Genomic DNA, 24,084 nt, shown 5'->3' with positions numbered 1-24,084 from the left:
TTGCTGTTTGAAATCTAACAAAGCATTAAACATGGACCATTTACCTTAAAACACTTGCAACACACTCACGATCACGCTGTCAAAAGTATTTTCTGATTGATCTTTTTGGTTGGAATTTCATTGTAAATTTGAATTGTTGGTGTGTCTTACCAATGTGATGTTATAGCCACTTAAGTTCTTTCTCCGAGCTTCACAAAAAAAGTAAGATATGAAGCTTCTCAAAATCGCTGAGGATAAAGCACCACGTGTAACAATACATGGCTAAGAGGCAAAACCGATTATTAGATTTACAAAATGTATATGTTATCATTTTTAAAGTGATCTGCTTTTCACCATAGTGAACATACTGTATTGCCAACAGAAACCTCATGTTCTGTCCGACTGTGAAGTTGTGTCATTTAACAGAATTGTGCATAGCGATTTGAGGGAAAAATGTCGCGACCTGACGCCACTTTTTTTCTTCATATATCATCTCAATGAAGGTCATTCATTGCAAAAAATGATGATAAGACGTGAATCTGGGACTGAGAAACATTTCCACTTTTGTTAGGAAATACTTAGAAAATTTTCTTGACTCTCTATAGACTTTGTACACAACGGCTGAAGTGGCATCAGGTTGCAAATTTGTTTCCCCCATTTGGGTCAGACACCTGATTGCAGTAGAGAATGGTATTTTCTGCAAGATTTATAAAAAGTAATTCAAGGTTTGAAGTCTTACTTTTAAATAGTCATTCAAATGCATCCCCACATATGAAATGCGGTGAACTGATGAAAATGAGTATATTATGTAATTCAACTTTATTAGCTATGTACAAAGTACACACCAAAATTTCAAGTGTGGTTGCTATACTGAAAAAAACATTATGAATGGAAGACTTAATTCAATTAAAAATATTTCAACAGTGCTTCAAATTGACAGCAAGTAAGATTTAGGTGGAATATCCTGACATGCTCTTGTTAAATTTGGGTACCTTGTTTTTTTAATTTCGCCTCGCCTCTTTCTCTGTGATCTATCAAATCTAGCCATTTATGTTGATTTCTTTTTTATTTTATGGGAAAGACATTTTTTCTTGTTCCTGAATTTGTTTTTGCTGATGTAATTTGGAGCAAAATATATTATAAATACGGACTTAGAGACTCCTTATTTCTAAAAGTACGGTATCTGAACTGTGAATTATTGTTTTGGTACATGCTTACTTGTACTGCTATAAATATCAAATCACTGTGGTCAATGATAATAAAATAAAGAATTTTGGTAATACAATACGTTGCGTGTAGGTTTGAGTCTGTTAATTCCACAAATATAACAATGCCTTTGATGATTAGGTGGTTTGAAGTAGGATAAGATGCAGTCGAGACAGTCACCAGTAATGTCAGAATTAAGAGGTGATAAACAATGACAAAGGAGCATTGTTTGGAGTAGCTTGACTTGAGACTGGACTTGTGTTTGACTTCTGAGGACTTGGTTTTTTAACTGTCGTGTTTGCATGCGTTTTTATTTTGGGGAGCATGAATTACCATATTTTTTAGGCCGGAAACTCCCAGGAGAGCAATTAAATAATTGTTTAAAATGAAGTTTTCTCGAATGTGATAACAGACATAAAGTCCTTATTTATCTTTTTGGGTTTTTCCGGTAAATAACGTTTCATAGTAGAATCATGAACTTGAATAAAAATCCTAAACTAGAAACATCCCTCGCGTTTTTTCGTGTAGACAGAGGGCGTATGTCTACATGATAATTATAAACAATGATGTCATCGGCACCGACACTGCGCGCGCATAAACAAAGGGGAATTCCCGGGCCTGCTGACATGAAATTGCAACGCTTCCTTCATTCAAGTTACAGGATTGTGTTATAAATGTGGACGTAAAGATAGAAAAATCATAAAATGGTAAGCATTGTGAATATTACCTAAGAAACTAAGTACTATTGGTCTTTGTCGTGCTCCTTATGGCATTTAAAGAAAGAACAGAATTGATGTTCATCCTACTTCCACGCTTATTTTTATTACTCCTAGATTATGAGGCTCCACGTAGTGGAGCCTCATAGTTCTTGGACTGAGTAGGAGTATATTTTTATAACTCGAGCCATCTACATCTAGACGTTTATACTTTTTATATACTAGTACTGTAGGCCTAGTACTAAGTAGTACAGTAGTAAGGTTAAAATTTAGTTCTGGTTTGCCTCATTTATAGAAATAGGGTGCGAACTTATTTCATCTTTTTCTTTCAAATAACCACATGTTTTTTTTTTTGGGGGGGGGGTAATCCTTACTTTTAGGACTCTGTTCCTATATAGGAAGGGAAAGACTCAACATGAGTTTATATGAAGAAAAAAGAGTGCTTTAGCCTGCAAAAGTCACTTTACTGGACATTCATCTGCAAAAAGTCAGTTTTGAACAGAACTTGTAAAAAAATAGAGGTGTCCTTAAGATAAGGATTACCATTTTTTTAATACATGTATTATGTATTGTCAACAATAGCATGGATGTAAATAATTTTAGAATTGGGGTGGGGTGGGTGGCCGGGGGAGGGGTGTGGCGAGGGGAGAAGAGGGAGGAGCCTATAGGAGGGGAGAATTTGATATTTCCTGTTTGGCTATCATCACACATCCCTTCGCAAGTATTGGATGCGGTAGTGATGGAGATGCATTTCTTTAAAACCCTCTTGTTGTATTTGGCAAATCATGAAAAAAATATTGGTAAGTATCCTTCAAATTTGCAATCATTATCATATCCAGGGGGATTTTTGGTTGCAACCTTTGAGGAGCCTTTCTGACTTGGAGGATGCCAAGAGAGCTGCTCGGCACATCAATGATCACTCGCTGGCCAAGATGGTCACGAGAAAGAAGAAAGTCCGCAAGTCCAAGAAAGAGGCGTTCCAGTCAGTACTGTTAGCTCCTAGGTTCTGCCAAGAATCCATTCCACCCAAGTCTGTCGTTTCAAGTATTTCCACAGAGAATCAAGAATGCAGGTAAAGTAGAGAGTGTAAAGAATTATTTTTAGTTGACTAATTATTAGCTCCTTTATATCATTTTGTTTTATAAAATGTCTGTGCACGTTGTTCATTTTAAACACATGCTTGATACTTGCTGAATGATGCAAGAAAAATTGTAGACGGATTGATTAATTGATAGGTTTAATTGTTCAATGCATTTAAAAAAAAAATTTCGATTGAACTTTTGAACCATTGGATATTTAAAAGTTGAAAAATAACATTTTGCTGATGTATTTAGTGAAACTAACTTTGGTTTTGATGGTCGTTTTTAAGGGCATCAAAAGAATGAAAATATCTTACAAATTTGTGAAGCAGTTAGTGGCCAACAGGCAATTAATGTAGCAGTCCTCTTCAAACAGTTTCAAATTGACAAGACAAGTCAAGTTCCTGCACTTTCACTTAGTTGCTTAAAATTGTCTCAGATTGTATTTATACTTCACTTACTACAGTCCCTGTACCGCCCAAAACTGCCCAAGTCCTCTTTGGTTTATAGATTCTTCAGTTGATAAATACAGTGTGATATAATGTAGTTCATGTTCAAGTGGATGAACTAATCTTTTAAAGGGAATATACATCATTTGCTTTTGCTGTAATTTTCAGTAATGGATGGAATTGGGGGGTTGGAAATATATAGCAAATATAGTTACACTGACCTTTTTGAGGTTTTGGGTTCGAAAATGCTATAAAAACCAAGAAAAACAATCATTTTCCTGTAGTCTGGTTCCCTGACTCCATTTAAGAAGAAACAGAGCAGTTTACATACATTGGGGAATTGTAAGGTCAGGGAACCAGTCTAGCTGGCTTGTACCCGTTCATAGGTGTGTAATCGATTGCAAACAAGTGCGATGGTCAATTGGGGCCAGTATTTGAAAAAAAGCCAGTTTTTTCCAACGCTGATCGGCCGATCAGCGTTGGAAATTGATACAAAAATACCACTTTTCTTGAAAATGCCAGTATACCAGGTGCCATGATTTCACAGGATGCTTTACACTGTCATTCACTAACAGTCCAGCAAGGTATTTCAAAATGATTTGGTAGTTTTATTTTATGATGTTTGCAAATGTTGTATTTTCCCTTTAAACAACGAGGACTAATTTTTTTTCATACTTAAAAAAATTAGAGTGGCCTGATATTGTATCTTTAGCAAGGAAGCTTCTTCAGAGGCAATTTCTTTTCAAAGTTGCTATTTTGTAAATTTCTTCTATATAGTTCCAAACCGTGCCAGAAACGACAGATTCAGCTGTTTGTGAATAGTTCCTTGACATCACCAGTCTGTCTGCAACTACATCCGTCCACTGCTATCTCAGCTTTGAAAGGATTACTACAAGACAAAGTGGGGATTGAACCAGAGAAACAACATCTGTTTACAAGGAAAAACCATGAGGTAAATAATGACGATATTCAGGTTAATGTAATGGCCAAGTTCATGGATGATTGGAATTCGTCTGTGAAGTGTGAAGATCAATGTTGTATAGTGGAGATCATCACAAGACCAATTTATAGAGCAAGCACAAGACCACCCAGAAGACAAGCAACAAATAACAGGGCATGAACAGTGACAAAGGAATGCCTTTGATGCAGTTCAATAAGCCATTTCGGAGTTACAAAAATGTACTACTGTGCATGCGCACATCCCATGACAACGATTAGGGTCGGGGGATAAACAGTTCGCCACACGCGTGCAAAATCATAGCGGGTACCAACGAAATTAGGGAAAAGTTCTTATTTTGAAGTAGATGCAAAATGTTGATTGTCTTTAACGGCACCATGGTTTACGTTGTTTCGTGTGCTCCAACTTTTGTGTGAACAAAAATTTCCATCTTCTGTTTTATTAGAACAAAATTGCAAAATGTGGATTCGATTACCACGTCCCCCTGCTTTGCTTATCTTCCAACACTAAATCGTTTAATCTGATGTGCGCATTTGCAGTAGTACATTTTTGTAACTCCGAAATGGCTTATTGAATAGCTTGTGACTTGAATGGAGACTGGAGGTCTTGTGATGGTCTTGTGATGGTCTTGTGATGGTCTTGTGATGGCCTTTTGATGGTCTTGTGATGGTCTTGTGTTGGTCTTGTGATGGTCTTGTGATGGTCTTGTGATGGTCTTGTGATGGTCTTGTGATGGTCTTGTGTTGGTCTTGTGATGGTCTTGTGATGGTCTTGTGATGGTCTTGTGATGGTCTTGTGTTGGTCTTGTGATGGTCTTATAATGATCGTACGGTTGGGTCTTGACTACAACACTATAGGCAGTACAAAAATCTGCTAAAATGTTACATATTTCAAGCCTTAAGCAAGTGTCTATTTGTTGTCCTCAGCTCCGTGATGACCTCTCCCTAGGGAATTATGGGATTGAGCAAGACACCAACATAGAGTTACGTCTAGTGTCTGGGTTGATGGGAGGAGCTGACGAGCAGAAAACAAAAGGTAAATGTTTAGACATAGAAGTAAGGGGAGGGGAGCACAGGCTTTGTCGCTGGGGTGGGGCGGAGTGGTTTCGCACATTTTTAAGGGGAATTGAGGGAGTCTCTTCTTCTGGAGGGCGCAGTTAATACATTTTCAACAATTAACATGTCTTTTGTCTTCTACAAATTACTCAAGGGAGCCACCAGTCTCTCAGTTATATGATTGGTAGCGCTGATTAACTTCCTGTCTCATGACCTTGTGATACTCTAGGGAGAAAGAAGACAAAAAGAAGGCAAAAGAAATCTACATCTACAGACAAAATGAGTAGACAAGATAACTCCAATGAGGAAGAACAAGTGAGGTCACCTGATGAGTCTGGCCATTCGCCTACATCCTCAACAATTGAGGCCAATGCTAGCAATCAATCAACAGGTACAATGTTACTCATTTGGTACCAGTATTGTATTCAAGTTCTTTGAGTCAAATCAAAGTGTGAGTCTTGAGTCAAGAGGTTCCAGTCTGAGTTATTTCATTCACACGCGAATTCAAGTCCAATCAAATCAAATTCGTACAAAATTGATGAGTCATGAGTTCTCAGCATCAAATCCAAGTAATGATAGTCAAGTCCGAGTCCAAATCTGAATAACTGATGAACTTGATGTCTCATGACCTTGTCATATTCTAGAGAGAAAGAAGACAAAAAGAAGGACAAAGAAGTCCGGGAAGAAATCTACATCTACAGAGGAAATGGATAGGCAAAGTAACTCTAATAAGGAAGGTCAAGTGAGGTCAACCGATGAGTCGGGGGATTCCCCTACAACCACAAGCGACCAATCAACAGGTACAATTCTACTCATTTGGTACCAGTATTGCAGTCAAGACATGGGAGTCAAATCAAAGTCTGAGTCTTGAGTCAAGTGGTTCCAGTCCGAGTTATTCACTTCACATGCGAATTCAAGTCCATTTAAATCAAACTTGTACAAAATTAGTGAGACATAAGTTCTTATCAAAGGATGCAGATCGAGATGGATTCAAGTCTGAGTCCTGGACTCGAATCCTACAACACTGATTGGCATATTTTTAGTATCCAAAGACTTCTAAATCTTGCACTTCGGTTAACAGATTTTGAAAATGGTTTTGAAATTGATTAAGGGTACTTACATTTTGTAGGGAGAAAGAAGAGAAGAAGACGACGAAGACAAAATCATGTCGAAAAGGCACAATCCTGTGAAGAAGCCACAATATCAACCAGCCTAGATCAAGATGACCAAGGAGATTCCCAAACCTGCTCTTCAACTGCTGAATTTGCCGTTGACTCGGCTACAAACTTTACAAAACTCAACCTGTTTCTGTGGATTCTATGCCTCCCACTGATCACAATCCATGTCATCCTGAGCATTTGGTCTCCTCGCATGATTCAAGTCACCTCCTCATCTAAAGACGGCACCAATGGACGAACATCCTCAGGTGCTGAAGAGCAAGAACGTTCCGATGACTCTGGGCATTCTTCAACCTCAGCAGCAAAACCTGGTAAAATCCTAGCTAGGATTGTCACGTTTTTGTTGTTTGTTTCGGTTTACACGCTGGAAGCTATATGCTTAATCTTAAGACATGAAGTCTTTTGTTTGCACTCTTTCAGTATTATTTTGAAAAAAGACAAGCCAATTAAAGCTGGTACAAGAGTAAAAAATATTGTATTCAATTGATTTAAAAAAGGCTAGTCACCGGATGTCTTTTCATGCATGTGGTCTTCACAGTGGGCCAGATTTAGCCCATTCATTAGCGTAATGGTGTAGCACTACTACCTGGCTTACAAGTCACAGTTAGACCGTCGGTCGCTGTGTCAGGCAGTCAGTCAGATAGGAAAAAAATATAAAGGGGACCCCAGTCTGGTGCTCTGGAACCAATAAAAAAAAAAAACCTTTTCGTGTCATATATATCGTAAATTTTGTTGCTGATAAACATGACTTTTTCTTACAGGGAGAAAGAGGACAAGAAGACGACGACATGGGAAAGCAAGACAAAACTTGTTATTAGACGAAGCTGAAAGACAGCCTACCTCAGATGATAAAAAGCAAGATCACTCAGATGACTTGGGGAAGTCTTACACCTCAGCAGGAAAACCTGGTAAATCTCAGTATTGTGATGTACTTTCTTACTTTTTAGGGATCACAATCAAAGCTGTTGTGAATGAAGGTATGCCTTTTTGTTTGCTTAAGAAGACGCAATAGCATGCAGTCCTTTTATATTGGTGTTTACCTACAGGGAAAATACGAAGTAGAGGCAAGACCAAGAAAAAATCAGGAAAGATTAGAAAAGGCAAAACAGTTGCCACGAAATCCCCATCCGAAGAGGAAGCCATCGATGAAACGAGCAAAGGTGATCAAGCTGAAGATAAGTTTGTCAACTCAAGGGATTCCACTGTCTCCTCATCAGCCAAGACCACTGCCAAGAGAAACAACCAATCAAAAGATAAATTCTCAATTCAGCAATGGGATTTGCAATACGTACTTGCATACTACAGTGCTGTCTGAGAATTTACACAAAGACATGTTTACCCACTCACTCAGTGGGACTCGAGCCAAACTCCAGTTTACTAATGCAGATGTGCGAACAAGGTTAAGGAAATTAGAAGGGCTTTTTCCACTCATAACAGTGTGCTTCAGGGTACTCGTCCACCAACTTTCGGGCCGAATCGAGGAGCATGAATGCGCCAGGCTTCTTCCTGGCTAGCTTAGCTGTTAAGTCAGAGTCAGTCAGTCTGAGTCCGTCAGATAGGTACAAGGACGTAAGGCTGGCCCACTGGAAAAGCATCTTGTCTTGTCAATTATTGAATTGTAATTCAGGTTGCTGATAAACCAGACCTTTTCTTCTAGGGAGAAAGAGGACAAGAAGACGACGATACGGGAAGGCGAGACAAAAGCCGTTATTAGATGAAGCTGAAAGACAATCTACCTCAGATGATGTAAAGCGAGATCCTTTGGAAGCCTTGGGGGATTCGTTCACCTCAGCAGGAAAACCTGGTAAATCTCAGTATTTTGATGTACTTTCTTATGTGTTTATCAAAATCAAAGCCTGTGAATGCAAATTTGCCTTTTGCTTGTTGAAGAAGATGCAACAGCTAAAACCCCTTTAAACTTGTTTTTACCTGCAGGGAAAATACAAAGTAAATGCAAGACTAAAAAAAGATCAGGAAAGACAAGCAAAGGCCAAAAACTTGCCAAGAAATCCCCATCTGAAGAAGAAGCTATCGGTAAAACAAGCAAAGGTGATCAAGCTGAAAATAAGTTGGTCAACTCAAGGGATTCCACCGTCTCCTCATCAGCCAAGACCACTGCTAAGAGAAACAACCAACCAAAAGGTAAATTATCTATTCCAATAATGGGTTTTGCCATTCACTGATATATTTTCACAAGTATTGTATACTTAATGCTGTCCAAAAGCTGCTCCCCCCTAAAAAAAAACAAAGTTCACAAGCTCACTCGTGGGACTCGAACCCGCAACCTCCTGCTTAATAGTGCAGGTGTCTTATACATCTGATCATATCTGATGTAGCAGCTGATACAGCAATCAATCCTATTTCTTAAATGATTTTTCCCCATGAAGACTATGAATATGCATGTATTAAAACTATTTTGTTAGTACTCGCCATTGACACCTACAACCAAATAGGAAGTGATCAATCAAAATGTTTGATTGTCATTATGTTTAACCATTCCTTTTGTGATTGCAAGTGTCCCATTCACGAAATATCAATTGATATTCTGTTTAAGGACTGTCACCTCCATTATTAGCACTTCTGATTCACATAAATACTGATCTTCAGTTATGTCCTAAACTTAATGTTAACTTTGTGAACTTCGATGTTCAGTTGAATGTTTTATTCATTTAATTTACACATGAAGCCAAATCGTGCAAATAAGACAAAGAAAACGACACGCTTCTTGTTTTTTACCTTTAGGGAGAAAGAAGACAAAGAAACAGACAAATGCTGACAAGAAACCATCTTGTGAAGAGAAAAAAGAATCCCAAATCCAGCTGTTTGTGATTAGTTCTTTGAGATCACCTGTATGTCTGCAACTTCATCCGTCCACTACTATCTCAGCATTGAAAGGATTACTGCAAGACAAAATGGGGATTGAACCAAAGAAACAACGTCTATATACAAGGAAAAACCACGAGGTGTCGTACAGTTATATAAAATCTGTTTCAAGTAAATTCCTCCAATTTCCCTTTTTTCAATCCTCTTTACAGTAAGCAATCAATCACTGCTTCCTACATCTTCACTTTTGTCAGTATTTCATCATGAAAGAGTTGTTTTCTTGACGGGTTTTTAATTTTTTTTTCACCCCCTATATGTCAGCTCAAGGGTAGAATGTCCCTGAAAGAACTTGGAATTCAGCAAGACACCAACATAGAGCTACGCTTAGTGTCTGGGTTGATGGGCGGAGCCGATGATGAACAGAAATCAGCAGGTAAAGTTTATAACCAAGTGCGGATGCAAATGTAGTTGCGTCACGAAACGAAATGTTCACAGCGTAATTCGCTATGTTTGAAATTAGTTAAAGACTTGCGGATTTGCAGTATTTAAACTATTTATGATGTCACAAGTTTTTGTTCAAGTTTGCATTTGCATTCGCACAGAGTATGAGATTGCCTTCAGGGATTATGTGTTAATAATCATAAGTTTCAAAGTTCATAGGTTGAGCTAATGAACAGGTTGTTTCTCAAGTGTAAGAGTTATGAGTATAGTGTCTTATTGCATATGTGGAGATTTAAAAAAGGTAACCTTTATACCCCAAGCTGGGATCATTGGTTGAGCTAATGAACAGGTTGTTTTTCGAGTGTTAACATTTTAGAGCTATATGTATAGTGCTTCAAGACATTCGTTGAGTTGTTAAATAGAAGTCAGCAGGTACAATTTAGCCCTAAAAAGAGTTACCTCTGTAAATGTAAAGGTAGTTTTATGGTTTAGTCAAATTTTACCTCCAGACGTCTTATGTGAAGATACTAACGGAAAAATGACGAAATGATTTTCAACCTCTTGTTGGTCGACAAGGCCACGATAACAGAATCACTCGCCTATTTGTGACGTTCTTCCTATTGATAAATGTGATATACTTGTGTTTATAACCATATCAGGGAATTCAAGAGAAAGAACTAGCGAAGATTCCAGGAGGAGACAAAAGGGAAAAAGAAAAGCTAGTAGAGCCAGCTGTGGCGGTGAAGACACGTGCAACAACTCCTCAGCAGTTAAGCCATCCGCTGGCCACCCATCAGGGGAAACAAAACAGAAACTAGAACAGCCAAGGCAATACGCTCCTCGAAGGATACTAAAGGGGAAAAGAAGAGCTACTAAGAGAAGGACAAGCCTCGGCGGTGAAGGAAACGTGGATAACTCAGAGGATTTCTCCATATCCATAGCGGTTAAGGCAACCGCTGGCCACCCATCAGTGGATACGAAAAAACAGAAACTAGAACATCCAAGGAAAGACGACGATTCCAGTAGGATACAAAGCGGGAAAAGTAAAGCTAAGACAGGGACAAGCCTTGGCGGTGAAAAATACCTGGATAACTCCGAGGAATCTTTCATCTGCTCAGCAGTTAATGCCCCCACTGATAACCTGTCAGGGGAAATTCAAGTACATAAAGTAAAACAACCAAGGAAAGACAACAATTCTGGCAGAAGACGAAAGAGAAAAAGAAAGGCTGCAAACAGAAGTTCGAGCGTTGGTGGAGAACAAAGCGCGGGTAACTCTGAGGATTCTTCCACCTCAACTGCTATTAAGGCACGTGCTGGTCAACCATCAGAGGGAACTCGAGAACAAATAATGGAACAGCCAAGGAAAGACAACGATTCCAGGAGGATGCAAAAGGGAAAAAGTAAAGCTAAGGCAGGGACAAGCGTTGGCGGTGAAGGAAACTCTGAGGAATCTCTCATGTCTTCAGCAGTTAAGGCACCCACTGGTCTTCCTTCAGGGAAAACTCAAAAACGGAAAATAAACCAGCTGAGGAACGACAATGATTCTGGAAGGATACAAAAAAGAAAGAGAAAAGCTAATGAGGCAAGAACAAACCATGGCTATGAAGAAAATGCAGAGAACTTGGAGAATTCTTCCACCTCGTCAGCAATTAAGGCACCCGCTGACCACCTATCAAGGGAAACAAAAAAACAGAAACTAGAACAGACAAGTAAAGACACCAATTATGGAAGAAGACGAAAGAGAAAGAGAAAAGCTTCCAATAAATCACCATCTGGAGCAGAAACGAAAGAAAACATGGACAACTCGGAGGACTCTTCCAAATCCTCGGCAGTTAAGGCACCTCCAGGTCACCTATCAGGGGAAACGCAAGAACAAAAAGTAGAACAACCAAGGAAAGCCAAAAATTCTGGGAGAAGGCGAAAGAGAAAAAGAAAAGCTGCCAATAAATCACCATCTGGAGCAGAAACCAATAAGGAGAGCCTTAGTGATACAGAGCAACAGATCTTACGTGATCCAGGGGATTCCTGCTCATCGCCAACCATTGGTAGTGCCGCTAGCACCTCGCCAGAGACCGGTAACACTCTCTTCCCTTGACATATTTTCAGTACTTGACACACATGTAATGGCAATTTGCTGCTTTAGCTAAATTATCTTTCATTGAATCTAAATCTTTTACAAACCATTATTTCAAGTGATCTATTTCAAGTTTTTGTTTTGTACCTCAGTGGCTGGGACAATAAGGAAGAGAGAAAGACACGAAATGGCTGGCAGTGAAGCTGAAGAATCAAAGAAAAAGACTGTTGCAAGCGACAGACAGCAAGTTGCAATTGACACAGGAAGCTCCCTTGTCTCAACATCAGTCACTGCCTCATCAGTGAGCCGATCGAGAAGTACAGTCTAATTCATATTTATGCATGTTTATTAATTCTAAAATGGCCCTTGTCGATTAGTGGAGTCAAATACATTGCTCATTGAACAAAAACAAATTTGTCTGATTACGTATATCATTTTGTAAAAAAATCTTTACATACAGGGAGGAGGAGGAGAAGACGACGAAAAAATTCTGAGAAGAAGGCAATAGAGGTTGGGGGTGATTCTAAAGTCATTGATCTTGAAAGGCACCAGCCAAAATATTGGAACGTAACAGGTGCCAGCGATTTGAACCTGCAACAAGATAAGGGAAGGACACTTGAATTGCAGAGACCAAAGGATCAGGAAACTGAGGAAATATACAATCGCCAATACACATCATCCAAAACACCTGGAGTGCGACGGGAAGATTTTGGTCCAGACAGACTTAAAGCGGACAGACATTATGAAATGTCACAAAAAGAACACCAAAGACAGGGACAGGATCATGTTGGTGAGTTAGACATACATCAGACATAGAGGACTAGAAATTTACAACTACAGACAATGACATCACCTGAGCATCCAAGACTGAAATGCAAGCAGGTTGATGGCCCATACCAACCACCGCAAAACAGAAAGCAAGAACAAGAAGTTGTGGAACAGACCTGTCAACATTGTGTAACAGTACCTGAGAAACAAACAGTAAGGCAGGAGCGGATTTATGAGACAGAAAGACCTCAGCCGGAGTCGGGGATCGAAGATCAGGGCTTCCATCAAGTAAGAGAAGCATCACCTGTGCAACTCGGACATGAGCAGAGTTCTCATCAAGGGACAGCAACATGTGAGAACGAGGGAGTTGAGCAGAAGCAAGCAAGTCATCATGCCCAAATTCCTCGGAAATATGAGCAGAAAATGGCAGGAGTCATCAAGCAGAACATCCAACAGAGTACACCTACATCGCCTGAACATCAGAGAATGAGACAGGAGCGCGATGATGATCTTTACGGGCCCGACCCAAATATACAGTCAACAGTAGGAGAACAGCGCCCTCAAGAAGAGGTGATGACCTCTGCCCAAGAAAAACTTCAATCTGATCGACTTCACAAGGGGAATTTGTCTCCAGAACAGTTGCAAGGTGATAATAAACATTACTATAGGTTGTAAGGTTGACGATTGCATGAGTAATTTAATCAACATATAGATTGTTCAATGACTCGTTCAATGACTCGTGTTCAATTTTTTGCTTATTATATTGTAGCAGTTGAAGATCTAGTGCCTTCAGCGGTCCAGCCAGCGATGCAGCATCCATCTACTCTGTGTACTCATCATTCATCGGATTCCATTCAACCAACTGTACAAACAGGGGACGTCAATGTCCCTGGCAGCTGTAATCCTGTGTTTTTAGGATCGTCGTCTGGGCATACATTCCATTACGAATTCAACCAGAATGTGACAGTTCACCAGGGAGCTACATCAGGTAAAACAGTTCTAGGACTTGCGTTTTTAAAGATTCAAATTCAAGATGCCATCCCTTCAATCAAATTCACCACAAACAGCCGTCCTAGTTTTGGCCATTGATTTACTTTTACAACACACTGCAGATTGAATAATCCTCATCATCGGTCGGCTATATGAATTTGATACCCCCACTTTTGTTCACTTAAAATTTTACAGTTTAAATCTGGCGCGCAGAGTACCACACAGAGGTCCAGGGCTACATAATCGGATTAACGCTGGCCCTGTGTGGCTGTGCGTTCAACCCTAAAATGTGGCCCGGCACATTCCATTCATAAAATGGTTAAAACAAACCTATACATGACAATGTACATATAGGATTTGTGCACATATCGATGTGAAGGTATGCCTAATAGTACAACTTCTTGTCCGGTTTTGTCAAACTTGATATAAACATCTTATTTCATTTTTGCATTCTTCAACAAATCTGACGTATACACTAACGTGTACATGCATACAGATATCCTCCCCACAAAGAAAATGGTACAACCCAATAAACAAGTACAATTTCTATAACTGCCTTGAAGTGAACAGTATTCAGATCCAAAATTACATATTTTAAAATGAAATTAACTTCTAAAAAGACCACAGTTTTAATGCCAGTTAACTGATTAACATATGGACAGTTTTTAAATGTCTTATCTAAAGTAGAATTGGAGAAAACGTACGTGTCCTGAAAAACAGGTCATGAGCAGAGTCCAAGATCATGAAACGCGTGGTAAGCAATGGTACATCAATGTAAGTCGCGAACGATGCCTTATCTATCGAAAGTTGTCATTGGCCACTTTTTCCTTTGTGAAAAGTACGGTGTTTTTTGTTCAACCAATCATAACAAGTTTTACATGTAAGTAAAGAGGAGGAGCTTAGCTATTTGATTCCGTTTACCCCCACACAATTCGATACTCTAGTCAGGAGTTACAGTCAAAAGAGTTGACGCGAGGGCGCTCAATCGGTGCGTTTACACAGGAAAATGATGAACAGTTCACATTTCCAAAGCCGAAAGTACGTGGATTTTTTTCAAGATAAAAAAAATAACATTAACCATGAGAAAGAGAAAGAGTTACATTGTACAGAACCGTTTAACCCCATTGAAAAAGACCGCATGGTTATCAAACTATGACTCGAAACATCGAAAAAAGGGGCCTTTTTACCGGGATTCTCGCCCGGAAACGGGCGGCGGCGGAGCAGTCAACTACCAGTTTTCGCCATGCAGGTCTCTGTTGGGCTTGTTCCTCAATGATGGTAGCAGATTGGATACTGTAGAATTAATGTACGATATACATTTATGTCAGTCATCTGAAATGCAGCAGTGTATACACAAAGGCCCTCCACCAGGCCCGGCTTCCCACATTTGTTGGTCTATTACAAAATGTTTCGGTCCTTCCACATTCCGACCCTCATATGAAAAAAAAACGGGCATGCACTTGGTCGACATGTATGCGAAGATCATATACCTGTACATGTATCTGCAAAAAAAAAAAAAACCACACACATTCGTTTACCAATTAATTCATTTAGTCCTAGGGACGAGAGGCCGAAAACGCTTTAGTTTTCGAGATGCACGATCTGGTCCGCCGAATTTTATAAAACTTTCCAGACATGTAGATTATGATGTACACATGAAAAAACCTCTGTTTCCCGATCCACAGTTTGTTTGGAAATGAGAAAATCTGGGATAAAAATGCCGAAAATGTTGCATGAGAAAAAAAATAAGAAACAGCGCCCTCTGTTGACACAGTCAGAAAGATGAATTTAATTTCTGAATAACAAGGTGAAGAACAAATCGATACCCCCGTACGAAAAAGTATACTTCTTTTTTGAATTTGTTGAACTGAATTTGTAATTGTCACACAAAAGACGAAATTAAACTTTGGAAGTGCACTAAATTGATGTTGATGGACGAATATGAATATTAGAACCGGTGAATTCAAATGATAATTGTTATAAAATAACCGGGAAAACCTATATAATCTAAAAAAAAATATATTTTTTTTTTGGGGGGGGGGGGGTAAACGTGCGTAGTACCTGTTGTTACCCACACAAGAAGAATGGTGTTTAGATTACATACATTTGTGCAATCTGTACTGAATGAGCATTACTCGTTTATTTTCAACTAACCAAACGAGCTAAATGAGCACATGTATACATTACAGGCCGATTAGATAATTGTTGTATAACATATCAAAAGCCTCATCAAATTTTTTGCAAATTTTTTTAAGACTGAGAAAATAAATTTATATTCCCTTATTATTTGGAAGCTGTGAGTGGCAGCATTACAACTGCAATTTATTTCAGCCGAAACCGTTTTACCGTTTTTATTATTCTGGATATTGTTTTAAGAACCGATTATTATTTTGTTGTTGCTAGCTCCGTCCATTCCGTGAAACCACAGATAACCTAACGGCCCACCCTCTTCCTTTTTTTCAAATTTGTATTACTTTTTTTTTTTCAATTTCAGGCATAACATTTTTTTTTAAACGTTTAAGAAGTTCAGATGCTCCACCAGATGCCACACACTTATAATTATTATTTTTGAAAACATGTTACCCTGAGATAAGAGTTCACAAAATATTATTCTGATCTGTGGTTTAACCATCAAATCGATGTTCAGCTAAAATACATAACAATGTTAACATTCGATCTTAAATTTATAACGTGATCATTTCATGTTGGACAAAACTGTATTTAACGGTAATATGTTTGCATTCCGATGAGAAATAACAAAAATCTAGAATACAATAGGAAAGAAGTGTCGTCTAGACTGTATATAGGAAGAAGAACTAATTGGCCGAGGTTGGGCGGGTCTTAATTGTTCTTGTCACGCGACCGGGTATATCGTTCTTGCAAACAACGACGGATGGGCGCATGGTGTGAGATCCTGTTCCGAGTGCAGTGTTCGTGGGTCAAGTTCCCGCGGTTCAAGCGCGAGAACAATACTCGCGTCAGACCGCCCGAACTCTGAGTTGGACAGCCAGCGTAATTTTTTATTCCTAGGAGGGTTAGGGGGAATGTCATGAATAATTCATGTTTATCCATGAGAACGGACAATGACATCAACAGCATTGTTGTTAGTTACTCAACTAGTTACAATACATTAAAGCATTTTAAAGAACGGTTGTCGTCGAGCTACCACACAGTAGCCTAGTGGATAGCGAGATGAGCTATGATGGATACAAAGATCCCTGGTTCGAATCCACGTCGTCGCTGCTCATTTTCATTAGCTATTTTTCTTCTCCAAATTTATCACTGAGATAATTTTAAATTAAGGGGAAAATAGAACGAGAACCTAAGTCTTGCAATGATTCAAAGGAAAAACTGAATTATTCATGACATTGCCCCTAACCCTGCTGGGAACAAAAAATTACGCGGACGGCCATTGCGTGAGAAAAAGGTTTCTGACTGTGTCAATAGGGGGCGCTGTTTCTTATGTTTTTTTCTCATGCGGAATTTTCGGCGTTTTTATCTCAGATTTTCTCATTCCCAAACAAACTGTGGATCGGGGAACAAAGTTTTCTGATATGATACACTTTAATCTATATGTTTGTGAAGTTTTATAAAATTCGGCGAACCAGACCGCGTGGCGAACAAAAAAAAGGCCTCTCCCATGGACTAATTGTTTAGTAATGATTTGTGTTCGACAAGGAACCCCCTCCCCCCCAAAAATAGGCAAATTCTTGTTTTAAATTGTCAAGAGTTTCGTGGAAAATTTTAAGGATATAACTAAATACAGTAAAACAGATCATGTAAGCAATCAAAATTAATAGCTCATATAAAGCATAATCAGATGTGGATTTGACTAATTGATGGGGGTAGGAACAAAGGGATTGTGTGACAAAAGGGGCTGGGTTGTGGTTTACAGAATAACGTGATCCCCATTTTGATAAATTTAATTATCTTGTGAACCCCGGTCCACATTTCTGTTTGACATATTTTGTGAAATCGTTTAAAAACTATTCAACAAAGTCATTGTGCGTGAATTCACTTTTTCAACAGGAGAGATGGGAAATGATCAGCGCCCTGAGGTAAGCAACCCATCCGTACAAACAAGTCAAGATACCAGTCCAGCCACCGATGCAGCAGCAGCTGCGGCAGCGGATCTGTGTGAAGAGGCACTTAAAAAGGTGTACAAGACCACAGGCAGTTACGTGCAAATGATTCCATGGGTTGATGATGACATGAGGGATATAATGGATATATATACCAAGTTGAGATTGGTCACTGATGATAATGAAGAAACAATAGGGATGTGGTATAAAGATGGGAAGGAGGTGAATTATGAGGATACTTTCCTTGTTGAAAACAAAGGTTACATTATTAATCGCATAGTTTATGAAGGATTGGCTGGTCTGGGAAAAACAACTCTGATTGGGAAAATTGCTTACGACTGGGCAAGTGGCTCATCTGGCTCTCTGGCGAAATATAAGCTTGTTTTTGTTCTGAGAATGAGTGCACTGGAACAATCTGCAGATCTCCTTGACTCTCTTTATGAGCAGCTCATCGATCCAAATGTAATCGATAAAAATCATCTGGAAACCTTCATTTTTAAGAATCCCAAAAAAGTGCTAATTCTTTTGGATGGCTTTGATGAGTTGACGACTACCGAACTTGATAATAAATCATTCGGATCCATCCTGCAAATTCTAAATCGAAAGGTTGGAGCAGACATTGATGTGGTTATAACAACTCGCCCGTCTCATTTCAGCGCATTGGTCAGCAAATCACTGGTTAAAAATCCTTACACTCGCGTAAAGGTTTTAGGGTTTTTCATGCAAGATATTAAAAATTACGTGGAAAAGTTTTTTTCTAAAAAACCCTGTGATGCAGAGATCCTTTTCCAAACCATTATATCATCAGGTGTCCTTCTTGATTTAGCCCATAGCCCAATGTTGCTTCTATTAATGTGTTTATTATGGAGACAAGATTCCATACTGCCAGACACAACATCACGCTTATATGGCGAAGCTGTTCGATATATATTCAAGAGAAAAGGTATACCGGAGGAGGAAATACTAGATATCCTTGTTGCCGTTGGAGAGATTGCTTTCAATGGCCTGGTATCTCCAGTGCAGCGGCTTTCATTTCAAGAAAGAGATTTTGAGAAGAGTGCGCTTGATAAAGCTGTGAAGGCCGGCATCCTCACAAGCCAGAGGTTTCTAATAGGGTTGGATACTCATAACAACATACAGTTTACCCACAAAACATTTCAGGAGTTCTCTGCTGCTTTTTACCTACAAAGCTTACAGAAATCAGACACTGATGAATTTCAACAGAATCTTGATAAACTTGATGACCCGGAGACGTTTCACTATTTGCTGCGCTTTTGTTGTGGCGACAATGAAGCATGCACTATTAAAGTCTTGCAGATGTTGCAAAAGAGGATCAATGATGAGAGTACTTGGATCAAAACTACAACATTAAACATGGCTTTGAATTGTTACTTTGAGAGTCAGGCAGACAATTTGCTATCAGAGGCGTTCGCACAATCAGTCATAACTGAAACAATAAACACGGATTATCTCAAGAGCCGTGATGATGTGAATTCCTTTGTATGGTTTCTCAAACATGTTGCTAACGAGGCAAAGTACACAGGTAATATTTTTCTCGACAAAGTTAAGAAATTAAAGTTCAGTAACCATAGTTTGGAAGGCTGTAGTAAACATCTGGCAGTGGCCATGAGTAGCATGCCTAATGTTTCTGCTGTCAGAATGAGGAATTGCTGTTTAACTACCGACAATATGACAGAAATTGCATCAGTGTTAGGAAGGACTGACAAGTTGTCTGTATTGGACCTTTCCTGCAATTCAAATTTAAGTGGTTCAGTGCATTCATGGATTTCGCAGTTAAATAAAACACATCTACGAAAGTTAAAGCTAGATGGCTGTTCTCTGACAGTTGATGACATGAGGCAAATTGCTCTTTCACTTAGTGATATGCCAAACGTGATGGAAACAAGTTGGTCGGAATATTTATGGATATATCCAAAAGGATGTGGCATTGGGCTGCAAATAAGTAATCTTTCATTAAATGGTACAGAAATAAAACTCATCTTGAAGGCACTGGTTAACAGAAAAGACTTAGTTGCATTGTACATGGCGGAAATTAAGGGACTGCAAGGTACGGCGGCATTATGGGCTTCTCAGTTCAAGGAACTAAAGCAACTAGACCAGTTGACTTTTGAAAGTTGTACACTAACAAGCACTGATGTTAAGCTCATTACTGAATCTCTTTGTGATACACCTACACTGACAGAACTTTGCCTGTCTCAAAATTATAGCAAGAGTCACATAGACGTAGTGGTCGTTGATCGTGTTCAAGGACTTGGCGGTACAGCAGCTGAGTGGTCACCTGCATTACGACAACTGAAATATTTGAAGCAATTACACTTACAAAACTGCTTTTTGAACGTAGAAGATGTGAAATGGATTGCTGCTGCAGTTGGTTGCTTGCCAAGGCTTATCCATTGTACTGTTGATGATGTGTTTGAAGTCTCACCATGTGGTACGGGTTTGAAGATAGAACTCTCAAATCAGACGTTCACTGGTTCTGATGTGGCAGGTATTGTGAAGGCTATGTGTAGCCGGAATGACATAGTTCAAGTGGTTGTTGAAGATGCTAAAGGACTTCGTGATACAGCAGCTGTATGGTTACCTGCATTACAAGAACTGAAATGTCTGGAACGATTAGGCTTTATAAACTGCTCATTGAGCGGCACAGACATTGAACATATTGCTGCATCACTTAGTACCAATCTGGTTCATTTGCATGTGTCTCGGAATCCCCTGGCTGGCTCAGGTGTGTCATTGTCCAAGTTAAAGCAGCTGACACACCTGAAGATACTGACACTAGATGACTGTGGCTTAGAAGTGGAGGATGTGATAAGTATTGCTGCTGTAGTTGGCTGTTTGCCAAAGCTTCGGTATTGCCGTCTAATGAATTATGTTAATGGGTTTAATGATTTATTATTCTTTGAAGTAGTTCCGTGTGAAATCGGTATTGGCATACGACTGCATCTCCCGTCAAGTAAATTTAGAGGTCCTGATGTGGCAAACATTGTAAGAGCATTAGGAAGTAGACGTGACTTGGTTGACGTGACAATTGAATATATTAAAAACTTTGGTGGCAAAGCAGCTGAATGGTCACCTGCATTGCAGGTACTGGAACATCTGAAGCGATTCCGCATAAGCAACAGCTCATTGATAGATAAAGATATTAAGCACATTGCTGCATCACTGAGTGACATACCCACTCTGGTTGAACTGGATCTGTCTGGAAATGTATCCCTGGCTGGTTCAAGTGCATGGTCCCACCTAAAGTGCCTGAAACAACTGGAAAAGCTAAAATTGCGGTGGTGCGCATTGAGAAATGCCGACTTGGAACTCATCGCTGTATCACTTAGTGGAAAGTCAAATCTGCTCGAACTGGATCTGTCTGGAAATGTATCCCTGGCTGGTTCAAGTGCATGGTCTCACCTAAAGTGCCTGAAACAACTAAAAAACCTGGAATTGCAGTGGTGCGCATTGAGAAATGCAGACATCGAACTCATCGCTGCATCACTTAGTGAAAAGTCAAATCTGCTCGAACTGGATCTGTCTGGAAACGAATACCTGGCTGGCTCGGGTGCATTGTCTCACCTAAAGTGCATGAAACAACTGAAAAAGTTGGTCTTACAATTATGTTGGTTGAGTGATGCAGACATTAAACCGATCACTGCATCACTTAGTGACACACCAACTCTCGTTGAACTGGATCTGTCTAGAAATGTATCCCTGGCTTTCTCGGGTGCATGGTATCACCTTAAGTGCAAGAAACAACTGCGAAAGCTGGTCTTAAAAGAATGTTGGTTGAGTGATGCAGACATTGAACCCATCACTGCATCACTTAGAGACATACCAACTCTGGTTGAACTGGATCTGTCTGGACATGAATCCCTGGCTGGTTCAAGTGCATGGTCTCACCTAAAGTGCCTGAAACAACTGAAAAAGCTAAAATTGCGGTGGTGCGCATTGAGAAATGCCGACTTCGAACTCATCGCTGCATCATTTAGTGAAAAGTCAAATCTGCTCGAACTGGATCTGTCTGGAAATGAATCCCTGGCTGGCTCGGGTGCATGGTCTCACCTAAAGTGCCTGAAACAACTGAAAAACCTGGAATTGCAGTGGTGCGCATTGAGAAATGCAGACATCGAACTCATCGCTGCATCACTTAGTGAAAAGTCAAATCTGCTCGAACTGGATCTGTCTGGAAACGAATACCTGGCTGGCTCGGGTGCATTGTCTCACCTAAAGTGCATGAAACAACTGAAAAAGTTGGTCTTAAAAGAATGTTGGTTGAGTGATGCAGACATTAAACCCATCACTGCATCATTTAGTGACATACCAACTTTGGTCGAACTGGATCTGTCTGGAAATGTATCCCTGGCTTGCTCAGGTGCATGGTCTCACCTAAAGTGCATGAAACAACTGCAAAAGCTGGTCTTAAAAGAATGTTGGTTGAGTGATGCAGACATTGAACCCATCGCTGAATCACTTAGTGACATACCAACTCTGGTTGAACTGGATCTGTCCAGAAATGTATCCCTGGCTGGTTCAAGTGCATGGTCTCACCTAAAGTGCCTGAAACAACTGAAAAAGCTGGAATTGCGGTGGTGCGCATTGAGAAATGCAGACATCGAACTCATCGCTGCATCACTTAGTGAAAAGTCAAATCTGCTCGAACTGGATCTGTCTGGAAATGAATCCCTGGCTGGCTCGGGTGCATGGTCTCACCTAAAGTGCCTGAAACAACTGAAAAAGCTGGTCTTGAAAGAATGTTGGTTGAGTGATGCAGACATTAAACCCATCGCTGCATCACTTAGTGACATACCAACTTTGGTCGAACTGGATCTGTCTAAAAATGTATCCCTGGCTTGCTCAGGTGTATGGTCTCACCTGAAGTGCCTGAAACAACTGCAAAAGCTGGTCTTAAAAGAATGTTGGTTGAGTGATGCAGACATTGAACCCATCGCTGTTTCACTAAGTGACATACCAACTCTGGTTGAACTGGATCTGTCCAGAAATGAATCCCTGGCTGGTTCAAGTGCATGGTCCCACCTAAAGTGCCTGAAACAACTGGAAAAGCTAAAATTGCGGTGGTGCGCATTGAGAAATGCAGACTTGGAACTCATTGCTGCATCACTTAGTGAAAAGTCAAATCTGCTCGAACTGGATCTGTCTGGAAATGAATCCCTGGCTGGCTCGGGTGCATGGTCTCACCTAAAATGCCTGAAACAATTGAAAAAGCTGGTATTAAAAGAATGTTGGTTGAGTGATGCAGACATTGAACCCATCACTGCATCACTTAGTGACATACCAACTCTGGTTGAACTGGATCTGTCTGGAAATAAATACATGGGTTACTCGGATGCATGGTCTCACCTAAAGCGCCTGAAACAATTGAAAAAGCTGTCCCTGAGGGAGTGCTCATTGAGTGATGCAGACATTCAACTCATCGCTGCATCACTTAGCAGTGTTGTAGTCGAGTCCACCACGTGCGAGTCCGAATTCGAGTCCGAGTCCGAATTCGAGCTCGGATTCTGAGTTTGAGTCGGAAAATCCGAGTCCAAAACCTCCTAGTCCGAGTCCGAGTGCAAGTCTGTTAATTAATATGCAGCTACATTATGTACCTCAAATGTTATTATACAAGTCGGCACAGACAGAGCTTCAACATAATAAGGCTTAAAGGACGAGGGAAAGGGATTTTCAAAAGAAGGAGATATTGTTTGTTCGTTTTTCTTATTCATTTAGGATTTACCTTCTAAAGGCCCTGCTATTGAAGATGTACTGGTGTTCTTTCAACCTTAATTTCGAGTTTCACTACAATGTTTTTTTGTGTCAAATGCTGGTTTCTGAGTAGCATACTAAGTTGTTTGAATGAAACATCGAAAGTCTCTACTCATGTTTAGTAATGGCATTATTGCTTATCGTTTTGTTTTTGTTTGTTATTTTCGGCCTACAGTGATATTTCGTGCATTCGACATGCTATGCAACCCCAAATTAAAGCCTTTTTTCTATAGGAGTCCAGACGGCAAAATATAGAAGAAAATAATATAACACATTTATGTTAAAACATACTGATAAGGGATATAATATATTGAAGATCAGGGACAGCATGTATCTTCAAAAAGATGAAATAATATATATAAAACAGTAGATGTTGACAATATTAATACTCTTATGTACATTACACAGGTGTAGAAGATAATTGGTCAAATGGCGAACTAGTCACATTCTTTCAGAAATATAATGGTACTTTACACAACCGTTTACACATTTTTGCTCATTTCGGCTTGTTTAG

General features: G+C 39.7%; 2 protein-coding genes across 3 annotated transcripts; both read left to right on the top strand.

Moving 5' to 3' along the window:
* Positions 1-1,765: 1,765 nt before the first annotated feature.
* Positions 1,766-12,784, top strand: LOC119732054. Of its 2 annotated transcripts, XM_038205421.1 has the most exons (16): positions 1,768-1,892; positions 2,741-2,973; positions 4,207-4,381; positions 5,314-5,422; positions 5,672-5,833; positions 6,087-6,242; positions 6,572-6,931; positions 7,382-7,528; positions 7,667-7,873; positions 8,278-8,424; positions 8,556-8,762; positions 9,363-9,583; positions 9,765-9,876; positions 10,544-11,959; positions 12,111-12,275; positions 12,419-12,784. In XM_038205421.1, exons 1-16 carry the CDS (start codon positions 1,890-1,892, stop codon positions 12,772-12,774), a joined length of 4,176 nt encoding a protein of 1,391 aa, XP_038061349.1. In that variant the 5' UTR covers positions 1,768-1,889; the 3' UTR covers positions 12,775-12,784. The 2 variants fall into 2 exon arrangements, with proteins under 2 accessions (XP_038061350.1, XP_038061349.1); XM_038205422.1 differs by lacking the exon at positions 6,087-6,242 and having other exon boundaries at positions 1,766-1,892.
* Positions 12,785-12,788: 4 nt separating this feature from the next.
* On the top strand, positions 12,789-23,369 carry LOC119732053. The gene is made up of 3 exons (XM_038205420.1): positions 12,789-13,372; positions 13,496-13,714; positions 17,746-23,369. The coding sequence occupies exons 1-3, from the start codon at positions 12,802-12,804 to the stop codon at positions 23,325-23,327; spliced, it is 6,372 nt and encodes a 2,123-aa protein (XP_038061348.1). The 5' UTR covers positions 12,789-12,801; the 3' UTR covers positions 23,328-23,369.
* The last annotated feature ends 715 nt before the right edge of the window (positions 23,370-24,084 follow it).

Source organism: Patiria miniata, unplaced genomic scaffold (assembly GCF_015706575.1).
Source record: "Patiria miniata isolate m_02_andy unplaced genomic scaffold, ASM1570657v1 HiC_scaffold_24, whole genome shotgun sequence".
Taxonomy (NCBI): domain Eukaryota; kingdom Metazoa; phylum Echinodermata; class Asteroidea; order Valvatida; family Asterinidae; genus Patiria; species Patiria miniata.
Note: the sequence above shows the minus strand (reverse complement) of the source record. Positions and strands in the feature narration are given on the sequence as shown.